Source organism: Mustela lutreola, chromosome 18 (assembly GCF_030435805.1).
Source record: "Mustela lutreola isolate mMusLut2 chromosome 18, mMusLut2.pri, whole genome shotgun sequence".
Lineage (NCBI taxonomy): Eukaryota > Metazoa > Chordata > Mammalia > Carnivora > Mustelidae > Mustela > Mustela lutreola.
The window spans coordinates 6,823,841-6,837,872 of record NC_081307.1 but is presented as its reverse complement, the minus strand read 5'-3'; the positions used below and the strand labels follow the sequence as shown (position 1 = coordinate 6,837,872).

At 34.3% G+C, this 14,032-nt stretch overlaps 1 protein-coding gene across 4 annotated transcripts in view; it reads left to right on the top strand.

Moving 5' to 3' along the window:
- Positions 1–14,032, top strand: part of ADAM2 (ADAM metallopeptidase domain 2) — a 149,092-nt gene that overhangs the window by 115,885 nt on the left and 19,175 nt on the right. For all 4 annotated transcript variants that reach the window (XR_009349726.1, XR_009349725.1, XM_059156314.1 and 1 more), the window contains exon 16: positions 1,812–1,995. Coding sequence is in view for 2 of the 4 variants with exons in the window: in XM_059156314.1 (XP_059012297.1) it covers positions 1,812–1,995 (184 nt within the window). In the remaining 2 variants the exon portion in view is untranslated. The remainder of the gene's footprint in view (positions 1–1,811; positions 1,996–14,032) is intronic.

Here is a 14,032-nt window from a genome sequence, read left to right as displayed (position 1 = left end):
TGTGGGTTTTTCATAAATGACCTTGATTATATTGAGGTATGTTCCCTCTATCCCTATTTTGTTGTGGGTTTTTATCATGAATGGATGTTGTAGTTTGTTGAAATTTTTTTTTCTGCATCTATTGAAATGGGCATATGGTTCTTTTCCTTTCTTTTATTAATGTGGTGTTTTACATTGATTTTTCACTTTCTGTTAATATTTGTGCAGAATTATGTTTTCTTTGTTCATTTCATAGAATTTATCACTAGAATCATGTGGCTTTGGGCTTTACTTTGTAATTGGGGAGCACATTTACATTTTAGGCAAATTTAAAGTTCCCACTGGTGTTACTTCTCATCAGTACTTCTCAGGTCCCTCTGGCACATGAAATGCAGCCTCCCTGTCAGCTAGGGATGTGATATGAGGAGAGTTTATCACCACCCTTTATGGAACTATTGTTTCCAGGATCATGCCTTTAATTTCTGTCTGATCTGTCATTAACCCTAATTGGGACCTCAATCTTGGGCTCATGGTGCTACTGGTTTTACATTCTTTTCTGACCTTATTGGCTACTTTCATTCAAAGCGTTGATAGGTGTTTGTTGTTGTTGTTGTTGTTTGTTCTCTTCACCAAACTAGAACCACTCCTCTGACATTTAATTTAAAGGTTTTCATGGCCACCCATGCCTTGGTAAATAGCAGCATCAACTGGGAGAGGACTTAGGAGCAGACTCAGCAAAAAAGATCATACCTCCCACTATTCTTGATTTTATGGCAGCTTTTCATAAATGATTTCCACTTTTTTTTTGTTTTGATCAGATTTTATAGCCTTGAAGTGGTTGTTTTGACAAATTTGACCAGTTTTATATTTGTTTTTGGGGTAGATTATTTAAATATATCTTCTCCCTTTCTCTTATAGCCTTCTCATTTACATTTATCAGCACAATGTTTTTGGTTTTGTGTCTAAATTATCACAAAATCTAGCAATGAGCTATGATAAATACTGTTGTCTAACTAGGACTAAAAAGAGACTTCCTCAATCTGATAAAATTATATACATTTTGTACTTCTGCAAAACTTCCACTTAGATTAAGTTTCTTTCAGTGTGAAGAACTTGGTTTATATTTTCTTTAGTTCAGGACTGCTGGTGATAAATTTTCTTAATTATTGTCTGAAAATGCCATGTTTCATTTTGAAAGATATTTTCTCTGCATATAGAGTGGGAAGACAATTTGTTTCTTTTATGAATCTTCCATTCAATAATCTTTTGGTCATTATTTTTCTTGGAAAGTCTATCTTAAATTTTATTATTGCTCTTTTGCTTTTAATACTTTTTAATATTCTCATTACAATATCACTTTTTCTGTGATATCTTTCATGGTTTTATTTTAGTATTTATTATATAATGCTTTTTGAATGTGAATCTCACATTCTTGTCTATTTGGAACCCATAATTCTGAGAGTAGGTGCTATGTTTGAACAGGGAAAAGAAAATTCAATGAGGCTGGTAATTAGATTAACTTTATCAATTTTTAAAAATGGAGTAAGTTTGGAATTGCTTATCCTTAAAAACTGAAAAAAAAAAAAAAAAGAGTGATGGAATTGTTACCAAGAAAGTGATCAGGTGAACTGTGAAGTAGTTAAAAATTATTAAAATGTTGTTATTTTTAACAATGCAGTCAAGAAATTTATACTTTTTCTGTTATTTTATAATTAATTGCATGCATCTTTTTGCACGCCTTAAATGCTTTACTTAAATATTTTTGCTTTATAAATGATATTACAATATCTTTTTGTTAAAGTCTAATGATTTCAATTATTCATAAATTTTAGGGATTTGCTGTGTGGAAAATTAATATGTCTACATAAAAATGAAGAAATAGTAAAAATTCCAAATGCCACTACTATTTATGCCAATATAAATGGATTCCTCTGTATTGCTTTGGATTTTCCAGATGGTGTTAGTAATGGTGAAATGATGTGGGTAAAAGAAGGAACTATTTGTGGTGTTAATAAGGTATGTGGCCTTTGTTCCCAAATGAATTCCTAATATTTACTTTATTTTATTCCTAACATTTTAAAGTCTATTTTCAAATATATGTTTAAAATTTTTCTCATAATTTAATTGCACATTTGATTTCAAAAATAAAGAAACTTTAATTTTTTTTATTTTTTATAAACATATATTTTTATCCCCAAGAAACTTTAAAAATAAGAAAAAAATTTAAATTTTCATTCACACACAGATTATTTTTCTATAAATATTTTATTGGCTATTTCATATATTTTTCATGGAAATTATGTATATTTGTTGAATATATTGCCTGTGAAATCCTTTTTCTATAGATTGTCTCTAGAAATTTCTGTTCTATATTCTATGTTACTCTTGGGTTCTGTCTTCTTTTATAGAGCTCCCCCTTAGTATTTCTTGTAGTGCCGGAGTGGTGGTCACAAACTCTTTTAAACTTAGCCAGTCTTGGAAGATCTTTATGTCTATATCCATTTTGAATGTCAACCTTGCTGGATAAAGTATTCTTGACTGCATATTCTTCTCATTTAGTGTCCTGAATATGTCTTGCCAGCCCTTTCTGGCTTGCCAGGTACTATGGACAGTTCTGACATTATTCTGATGGACCTTCCTCTGTATGTAAGGAATCTCTTCCCCCTGGCTGCCCTTAGGACTTCTTGTCTAAAATTATTCATGAATTTCACAATCAAGTGTCTGGAGGTCTTTCTAGAGTCATTGATCTTGGGGGGTTCCTTTTGCCTCTAGGACACAAACACTTGTTCCCTTCCCCAAACTGGGGAAACTTTCATCCAGAATTTGTTCAACTATATCTTCTAGTCTTCTTTCTTTCTCCACTCGCTCAGGGATCCCAATAATTTTGACACTGGAATGTTTCATGGCATCATTTATTTCCCAAATTCTGCTCTTGTGGCTTCTAAACTGTTTGTTCCAGGCCTCCTCCTGATCCTTCTTATCTATCCATTGGTCTTCTAGATCACTAATTCTATCTTCTGCCTTGGTTACCCTAGCTGTTAGAGTATTTAGATTAGATTGGATCTCATTGATAGCATTTTTAACTTCTTCCAGGTCAGCCTTCACTTCTGCCCTTAGAGATTCTTGTTGTCACTAATGTTTTTTCCCAATCTAGCCATTGCCTGGATAACTGTTACCTTGAATTCCCTTTCTGACTTATTGTTTATGTCCATATCCAGTAGTTCTGTGGCAGAGGGCACAGTCTCTGAATTTTTCCTCTGTTGGATATTCCTTCTCCTAGTCATTTTGGTGAGAGGTGGTCAAGGGATGTATTGCTGTATATATCAACCACAATCCAGGCAAGGGCACCCTGGAAATTTTCAGAGCAATTAGAAGTCACCACCAAAAAGAAAGAAAAATGAAAAAAGAGAAAGAGAAAAAGAAAAGAGAGAAAACCCAGTCAAAATGAACTCCCAAAGTAAGATTTATATTGGATTTATTATGGAATACGTTGTATTAAACCTCTAGTTGTAATTGCAAGTAGGCTAAAAAAATTAAGAGAATAAGAATTGTGAGAACGAATTTTTAAAAAGTTGTATTTATGAAATATACAATACTGGGAGCTTAATATGTTGTTTTTCAATGATATTGGGGTTTTATAGTTTTATGGGGACCCTGTGGTGGCTGTCCTCTCATTCTTTTGGCTTGTCTTCTGTGGGGGAGCCTGCTGCATTGTTCTTCCGACAATCTTGCTTGGGTTGAGTCCTCCTGCAGGTTATCAAGGGACTGGGCTCTGTGGAAACTGATTTTTCAGGCTTTTGTTCTGTGGGTTTTTTTTTGTTTTTTGGTGGATTTTTGTGGCTTTTCAGAGGGTCAGAGCAAAGAAAGAATTTGCACCCAGATCTCCACCTCGAAGAGAAGCTTCAGACTGTTCCTCACTTGGTGATCCAGAACACACAGACTCCCCCTCTGCAAACTCCTCTGAACAACGCAACCTCCCACAGGTGGTGCACACCCCAGCCACCGTCCAGTGGGTCTGGGGAGCCTGCTTCTGGTGGCTGCCTTTGCAGGGACTGCTGTCTGGAATCCAGGCCACGCCAGGTACTCCCAGTCCAGGGGTCATACATGTCACAGAAGGCTGTCACAGTGGGATCCCAACCAGAAATCATTCAGGGTTCTCTCTGGCACAGGCTGGGAGTGTTCAGACCCTGCGGCTGTGATCCTAGAGACCGCAGTCTGGCGTCCACACCATGCTGTCTAAGGTGGGGGCAGGAGTCCGCCCAGCCTGAGCAGTGGTGCAAGCAGCGGGAAACCCCTGGCTCAGGGACCACGGACTTGAGGTTCTGCATGGGTGATCACTGGCAGTGACCGTCCTGGGAATGTGATCTTAGGCCCCTGCCTGTGACCACCTGATCCCACCAGTTTCCCCTTAAGATCTTTTGTTCTTTTTGAGTGCTTTTAGCCATACACTGGCTAATTAACAAAAGTTAATTCTGGTCCCCAATCACAGGGCACTTTTGTATTGGTGTATTACTTTCCAATGGGTCACTTCTGGTGGCTCCCTCCCCCTTCAGTTTATCCTCCAATATCAGTCGGAGTGTTCCCACTCCAATTTACCTCTCCACTGATGTCTTTTGTCTCCATAGAGATCCAGAAGTGTATAATCTTACATCAGGCTGATTTCATGGGTGTTCAGAGAGTTCTGGTAGATATTCAGCTCACTTTAGGGGACCAGTTGAAATAGAGTCTCCTACTTCTCCACCATCTTGCCCCTCCTCCCCAAATTGCTTTTTTTATTATAATAAATGAATTTCAATTTTTTTCTGTCTACATTAATTTGACTTATCTTGCATTTTATTTACATTTAATCACATTATAGTGTGTATTAAATAAATATTCTGCTTTCCCATCACCCTTTCAACCATGGGGAATAATTCAATTTGTTTAGACTGTATATTCCCCATATATTAACAAATTGTATATTGTCTTTTAGGATGCCCTTGTTTGCTATAAATACCAGTATATACTGTTCTCACAATATGAGTTTAGTGACTGTATTTCCTATCTTAGTTTTTAAAACACCAAATATAAAATACATACGACTTTTTGTGGTAAAACATGCATAGCTTAAAATTTACCCCCTTAATCATTTTCAAGTGTGCAGTTCAGGAGCACAAGTCCATTCACATTGTTGTGCAACTACCATTACTATTCATCTCCAGAAAATTTTTATCATTATAAACTGAAACTCTGTAAACGTTAAACTATAACACTCCAATGAGCCTTCCCCACAGCCCTGATAACCACTATTCTACTTTCTATCTTTATAAATTTGCATATTCTAGGTACCTAATCCAAGTAGAATCATACACTATTTATCCTTTTGAGTCTGATTTATTTTACCTGACATAATGTTTTCAAAATCATCCGTTTTGTTGCTTTATCAAAATTTCATTCCTTTTTAAGTCTGAATAATATTCCATTGCATGTTTAGAGCATATGTTGCTTATCCTTTTATATATAAATGGATATTTGGTTTGTTTCATTTTTGACTGTTGTAAAAAAGGTTTCTACCTCTTTTGGTGTACAAATCTCTGTTCAGATTTTGATTGTTTTGTTTATATTGTTTTGTTTTGATTATAGACCTAAAGGAATTTCTGGATCGTATGACAATTCTGTTTAACTTTTGAGGAACTCCCAAACCATTTTCTGCTACTTTACATTTCTGCCACCAATGCACAAGGGTTGCAATGACTTTACATTCTCACCAACATTTGTTCTTTTCATTTTTTTATAATAGCCATTTTAATAAGTATGAAGTAGTACTTCATTATCATTTTTATTCATTAATGGTTAGTGATGTTGAGCATCTCTCTATATATTGGATATTTGAATATCTTCTTAGAGAAATGTTTATTCCCAATCTTTCCTCATTTAAAAAAAATTGAATTTTGAGAGTTTTAGTAATTCTTTTATTTTCTAAATATTAATCTTAATCAGATATATGATTTGAAAATATTTTCTCCCAATCCATGGGATTCTTTTAACAGTTGATAGTGTGATTTAATACACAAAAGTTTTTAATTTAGATGAAATCCAATTTATCTATTTTTTTTCTTTTTGCCTGTGCTTTTTGTGCCATATTCAAGATATCATTGCTAAACCCAATATCGTGAAATTTTCCCCAGTATTTTTTGAGGAGTTTTATAGTTTTAGTACTGATGTTTGGGCCTAGAATACATTTATAGTTAGTTTTATTTATGGTGTAGGGTAAAGGTCCTCGTTCATTTATTTTTCATGTGGACATCCAGTTTTTCCAGCATCACTTATTAAATAGACTAATTTTTGCCCCATTGAATTTCTGTGGCAGCCTTACTGAAAGTCATTTGACCATATAGGCAAGACTTTATGTCTGGACTCTTAATTCCTTTCTATTGGTCTATATGGCTGTCTTTGTCAGTACTACATTTTATTGATTACACAACTTTTTATTAAATTTGAATGATCTTTTTAGCTATTTGTGGTCCTTTGATGCTATAATAATTTTTAGAATGAGTTTTCCTATTTCTGAAACACAGATAAACAAAAACCCAAGGGATTTTATAAGGATTGCTTTGAATCTGCATTTCACTTTAAGTAAGTAGTATTGACACCCTAACCATACAAGTCTTCCAATTATTGAATATGGAATACATTTCCACTTGTGTCTTTAATAATTTTCATCAGAGTTTTGTAGTTTTCAGTGTATGTCTTTTATATCCTTGATTAAGTTTATTCCTAAGTATTTTATGCTTGTTGATATTATAAATGGAACTGATAATTTCATTTCCTTTTCAGAAAGTTTACCCTTTGTGTGTAGAAATGCATCCAATTTTTATGTCTTGATTTTGTATCCTGAAACTTTGCTGAACTTCTTTATTAGTTCTAATATTGTGTGTCTCTCTGTGTGTAGTATTTATGGTTTTCTACAAATATGATAATGTTATTTGGAAAAAGATGATTATGCTCTTTTCTTCCCAACTGGGATACTTTTATTTCTTTTTATTGTTCTAGATAGAATTTCCAATCCCAAGTTGAACAGAAGTCATGAAAACAGTCATCTTTGTTTTGTTCCAGATCTTAAAGAAAAAATTTTAACTCATCATTGAGTGTTATGTTAGCTCTCTCTCTCTGTCTGTCTCTCACTGTGTATGTGTGTGTGTGTGTTTTATTTACCAATTTCATCCATCCACCTCTGATAACCCATCAGTCTTTTCTCTATAGTTGAGTCTATTTTTTCAGTTTGCCTTTTTTGTTGTTGTTTCTTAAATTCCACTTATGGTATTCCACTTATGGTGAAACCATATGGTATTGTCTTTCTCTGACTGACTTATATACTCAGCATCATACTCTCTAATCCATGTTTTTGCAAATGACATGATTTTGTTCTTTTTATGGCTGATATTCTAGTATATAAATATACCACATATTCATTATCCATTCATCCATTGATGGACATTTGGGCTCTTTCTAAGATTTGGCTATTGTAAATAATGCTGCAATAAACATAGGGGACATACATCTTTTCGAATTAGTGCTTTTGTATTCTTTGAGTAAATATCCAGTAGTGAAATTGCTGAATAATATGGTAGTTCTAGTTTTAATTTTTTGAGGAAACTCCATACTATTTTCCATGGTGGCTCTGTTAGTTTGCATTCCTGCCACCAGTGCACAAGCATTCCTTTTTCTTCACATCCTCATAGATACTTGTTTCTTGAGTTTTTAAAAATGATTTTATTTATTATTTGACAGAGAGAGAGAGATCACAAGTAGGCAGGGAGACAAGTAGAGAGAGGGGGCGGGGGGAAGCAGTCTCCCTGCTGAGCAGAAAGCCTGATGTGGTGCTCAAGCCCACGACCCTGAGATCATGACCTGAGCCAAAGTCAGAGGTTTAACCCACTGAGTCACTCAGGCGCCCCTGTTTCTTGTGTTTCTGCGCTCCCTGTTTCTGACACATCTGAGGTGATATCTCATTGTGGTTTTGATTTGCATTTCTCTGATGATGGGTGATGTTGAAAATCTTTTAGTGTTTCTCTTGACCACCTGGATGTCTTCTTTGAATAAATGTTCATGTTTTCTGCAAATTCTCTAATAGGATTATTTGTTTTCGTGGTATTGAATTATATAAGTTCTTTATCTATTTCTGTACTAATCTTTTATGGATGCCATTTTTTGTCTTTTTGCATGCAACTGTTCAGTTCTAACAGCAGTTGTTGAATATACTTTTTTTCCCATTGCATATTCCTGCATCCTTTGTTGAAGATTAATTGACCATATAATCATGGGTTTATTTCTGGGCTCTCTGTTCCATTGATCTCTGTGTCTATTTTTGTGCCAGTACCATTCTCTTTTGATCACTACAGCTTTGTGATATATTTTGAAATCTGGAATTGTGAGAGCTCCAGTTTTATTCTTGTTTTACTTCTTTTTAGTGGACTGTACAGAAAATATTTAATATGAACATTTTTTCTTTATTTACCTAGACTGTAGGAGTTAAACAGAACATCTTTCAGATGTATTTTTTAAAAGATTTTATTTATTTATTTGAGTGCATGAGAGAGAGAGAGAGAGAGAGAGAGAAAGACCAGGAGCAGGATGGAAAGGTAGAGGGAGAAGCAGACTCCCTCTGAAAAGGGAGCCCAATGCAGGACTCAATCCCAGGATCCTGGGATTGTGACCTGAGCAGAAGGCAGATACTTAACCAACTGAGATACCAGGTACCTCTCAGATGTATTTTAAGCATCTACATTTTGTTTTGAGATATGGATTCCCATTTTTATTAAACCTGAATTACTATTAAATCACCAGTACTATTGAAGCAAACTTCTAATTTTTCCCCAGAATTAATTCTTGCATTCACACAATTGCCAGGTCAACTTGAAGTAACCTTTTAAGATGATTAAAGTACACTACTCCATCCTACTCACTCACCCTATAACTCAATTCTAGCATATTCCACCTATGTGATTTATTTTAAAAAAAAAAAAAAGGCTCTTAACTTACTTGATGATATAGCTTTTTTAAACTCTATACCCAATGTGGGCTTGAACTCAGGACCCCCAAGGTCAAGAGTCATATGATTTACCCACAGAGCCAGCCAGTGCCCCTTGATATAACTTACTACCTTTAGTATAAAATCTCTTCTCCACCTAGAGGGCAAAGAATAAGTCTTCATCATTAGCCATAAATGCTCAAAAATATTCTAATTATTGTTAAATAGAACATAATTATAATAGATAGTGTTTGTTGCATATTTATTATGGGCCCCACTGTATAAATAGGCTATTTCCTTTAACTATCAACAATTCTTTTTTTTTTTTTAACTATCAACAATTCTAAGAGGTAAATACTGATATTAGAGGAAGATCAAACTTAAGGAGGCTATTTATGTGCTCCAAAACACACAGCTGGCAATTAAATGAAATGTGACTAGAACCAAGGTCCATCTGCTTCCAAAGCCCTGCGGTTAACTACCACACCAATATTCCCAAACTTGTTTGATCCTTAAGAATCACCTGAAGCTCCACTCACAAAAACAGATTCCCAGGCACCATCTCAGACCTAAGGAATCAAAATCTCCAGAGGTTATAATTTTGCTTTTCAAGGTTTCTTTGGATATTTGGGGTCATTTATGGTTCCATACAAATTTTAGTATTATTCTAGTTCTGTGAAAAATGCCATTGGTATTTTTCTTTAGAGAGAGAGAGAGAGAATAAGCAGGGAGGAATAAAGGAAGAAGGAAAGAGAACTCTTAAGCAGGCTCCACACTCAGTGCAGAGCCTGACCTCGGGGCTCAATCTCATGACCAGAGATCTGAGCCAAAATCAAGAGTTGGTTGCTTAGCCAGCTGAGTCACACAGGCAACCTACATTTTGTTGGTGTTTTGATAGGGATTGCATTAACCTGTAGACTGCTTCAGATAGTATGAACATTTTAACTATATTTGTTTTTCCAGTTCATGAGCTAGAATATCTATTTGTGTAATCTTCAATTTCTTTCATCAATGTTTTATAGTTTTCAGAATACAAATCTTTAATCTTCTTGGTTAACTTTATTCCAAGGTATTCTATTATTTCTGATGTAATTGTAAATGTATTAGTTTCTTAATTTCCCTTTCTGTTACTTCATTATTTGTGTATAGGAATACAATGGATTTCTGTATATTAATTTTGTATCCTGTGACCTTACTGAATTCATTTATCAGTTCTGATAGTTTTTTTGGTGAATTCTTTTTTTTAAAAAAGATTTTATTTATTTATTTGAGAGAGAGAGAGTGAGAGAGAGCAGGAGCAAGGAGAAAGTCAGAGGGAGAAGCAGACTCCCCGCGGAGCTGGGAGCCTGATGTGGGACTCGATCCCAGGACTCTAGGATCATGACCTGAGCCGAAGGCAGTCGTCCAACCAACTGAGCCACCCAGGGGTCCCTTTGGTGAATTCTTTATAGTTTTCTATATATAGTATTATGTCATATGAAGATAATAAAAGTTTTACCTCTTCCTAATTAATTTTAATTTTTTTTGTTGTCTGATTTCTGTGGCTAGGACTTCCAGTACTATGTTGAATAAAAGTAGTGAGATTGGGTATTTTTGTTTTTGCTTGAGTCTTGGGGGGAAAAGCTGCTAGTTTTTCCCTATTAAGGATGATATTAGCTGTGTGTTTTTCATATATAGACTTTGTTATGTTGAGGCATGTTTCTCTAAACCTACTTTGCTGGGTTTTTTATTATGAATGGATTTTGTACTATGTCAAATGCTTTTCTACATCTATTGAAGTAATCATACGATTTTTATACTTTCTTTTACATTGACTTACATTTTCACATTGACTGAGTTGTGAATATTGAGCAATTCTTACTTTCTGGGAATAAATCCCACTTGATTGTGGTGAATGGTCTTTTAAAATATATTGTCAGATTCAGTTTGCTAACATTTTGTTGAGGAATTTTGTTTGTTTGTTTGTTTGTTTATTGAAGATTTTTGCAGCTATGTTCATCAGAGATATTGACCTGTAGTTTTAGTTCTTTCTTCTCTCTCTTTCTTTTGTAGTGTCTTTATCTGGTTTGGTTATCAGGGTAATGCTGACCTCACAGAATGAATTTGAAAGTTTTCCTTCCTCTTCTATTTTTTTTTTCTTTGAAATAGTTTGAGGAGAATAAGTATTAACTTTTCTTTAAATGTTTGGTAGATGACTTCCTCTGTGAAGTCATCTAGTCCTGAACATTTTTTTTAAAGATTTTATTTTATTTATTTGACAGACAGAGATCACAAGTAGGCAGAGAGGCAGGCAGGGGGGGGGGGGGAGTAGGCTCCCCACTGAGCAGAGAGCCTGGAAGCGGGGCTCGATCCCAGGACCCTGGGATCATGACCTGAGCTGAAGGCGGAGGCTTTAACCCACTGAGCCACCCAGACGCCCCAGTCCTGAACATTTTTAAAAAGTTTTATTTATTTATTTGAGAGAGAGAGAGAAAAAAAAAAACAACAACAAGTGGGATAGGGGCAGATGGAAAGGAAGACGCAGACTCTCTGCTGAGCAGGGAGCCTGAAGTAGGACTCAATCCCAGGACCCTAAGATCATGACCTGAGCCAAAGGCAGGCACTTACCCAAAGGAGTAACCCAGGTGTCCCTGGTCCTGAACTTTTGTTTGTTGGAAGGGTTTTTTTTTTTTTTTTGCTTGTTTTTTTAATTACTGATTCAATTTCATTGGTTATCCATCTGTTCAAGTTTTCTATTTCTTCCTGATTGAGTTTTGGGAAATTATATGTTTATGGGAATTTACCTATTTCTTTTATGTCATCCAATTTTTTGGCAATAATTTTTCACACTATTCTCATAAATAGTTGTCTTTCCATGATGTCAGTTGTTATTTCTCTTCTTTAATTTCTGATTTCCTTTATTTGAGTCCTCATTTTTTTTTTCTGAGTCTGGATAAAATTTTATCAATTTTGTTGATATTTCCAAAGAATCAGCTCCTGGTTTCACTGATCTGTTCTATTGTTCTTTTAGTTCCCATTTCATTTTGTTTTTTCTTCTGCTCTAATCTTTGTTTTCTTCCTTCTACTGGTTTGGAGTTTTTTTTTTTTTTTTTTTTCTCTTTCTTTCTTTAGCTCTCTTAGGTGTAAGGTTAGGTTGTTCATTTGATATTTTTCTTGCTTCTTGAGGTAGGCCTGTATTGTTACAGACTTTCCTTTTAGAAGAGCTTATGCTGCATCCCGAAATTTTTGGACCATTGTGTTTTCATTTGTCTCTATGTGTTTTTTAATTTCCTTTTTGGTTTCTTAGTTGACCCATTCATTGTTAAGTAGCATGTTATTTAATATCCATTTATTTGTGTTCTTTCCAGATTTTTCTTGTGGTTAATTTCTGGTTTCCTAACATTATAGTCAGAGAGATGAAAGACGAATGACATGACTTTGGTCTTTTTGAATTTGTTGAGATTTTCTTTGTTTTAATACATAATATATCCTGGACAATGTTCTAATTGTACTTGAAAAGAATGTGTGTTCTGCTGTTTCAGGATGGAATGTTCTGAATGTATTTGTTAGATCCATCTGGTCCAATGTGCCATTGAAAGACACTGTTTATTTTTTGATTTGCTGTTTGGATGATCTATCCATTGATTTAAGTGAAGTGTTATAGTCTCCTACTATTAGTAGATTACTTTTGATTATTTCCTTTGTGTTTGTTTTTAGCTGATTTATGAAATTGAATTCTCCCATGTTGGTTACATACATATTTAAAATTGTTATATATTCTTGTTGGATTATTCCCTTTATGATTATATTGAGTCCTTCTTTGTGTCTTATTACACCCTTTGTTTAAAAATTTTATTTTCGCTATATGTATTGTTATTGTTATTTCTTTTCACTTCCATTGTCATAATTATTGCTTTTCTGTCTTTTCACTTTCAATCTCATGTGTTTTTGGTCTGAAATGAGTCTCTTATAGGTAGCATATAGAAAGGTCTTGCTTTCTTTTCCATCCTTTCACTCTATCTTTAAAAAAAAATTATTTGTTTACTTGAGAGAGCAAGACAGAATGTTAATGAGGGAGGAGGAGAGGAAGAGAATGCTCAAGCAAACTCCTTGCTCAGAAAAGAGCCTGACATGGGGTCCTATCCCAAACCCAAGACCATGACCTGAGGCAAAATTGAGTTGGATATTCAACTTACTGAGCCACTCATCCCTGTATCTTTTGATTGGAACATTTAGTCCATTTACATTCAAAATAATTATTCATAGTTATGTACTTACTACCATTTTGTTACTCGTTTAATGGTTGTTTTTGTCATTCTCTGTTCCTTTTTGGTCTCTTCTTTCATGATTTGTTGGCTTTCTTTAGTGATATATTTTATTTTATACACCTTTATTACTGGTTTTTGATTCATGGTTATCACATTTATATATAGCATAACCTGTATATACCAGTCTATATTAAGTTGATGATTGCTTAAGATTGAACCCATTATTTAACTCTTTTTAAATTTTAGGTATGTAGTACCATCCTTTACATCCTTTTATTTTGTGAATCCCTTGACTCATTTTTAAAATTTTATTTTTAAATTTAAATTCAATTAATTAATACATAATGCATTATTAGTTTCAGAGGTAGAGGTAATTCATTAATCTTACATAATACCCAATGCTTATTACATCATTTGCCTTCCTATTTTGACTCATTTTTATAGATATACTTATTTTTACTGCTTCTGTGCTTTAAACTTTTCTTATTTCCTACTTGTGGTTTTTCCTTTCCACTCAAAGAGTCCCCTTTAACATTTCTTGTAGAACTGGTTTAATGGTCATGATTTCCTTTAACTTTTATTTATCTGGGAAACTCTTTATCTCCTTCTATTCTGAATGAGAGGCTTGCTAGATAGAGTGTTGTCACAGCTTTTTTTTTTTCCTTTCACTATTTTGAATATATGATGCCACTCTCTTCTGGCCTGCAAAGTTTCTGCTGAATAATCAACTGATAGCTTTATGGGGTTTCTCTTGTATATAATTGTATTCTTTTCTCTTGTTTCTTTTAAAATTCTC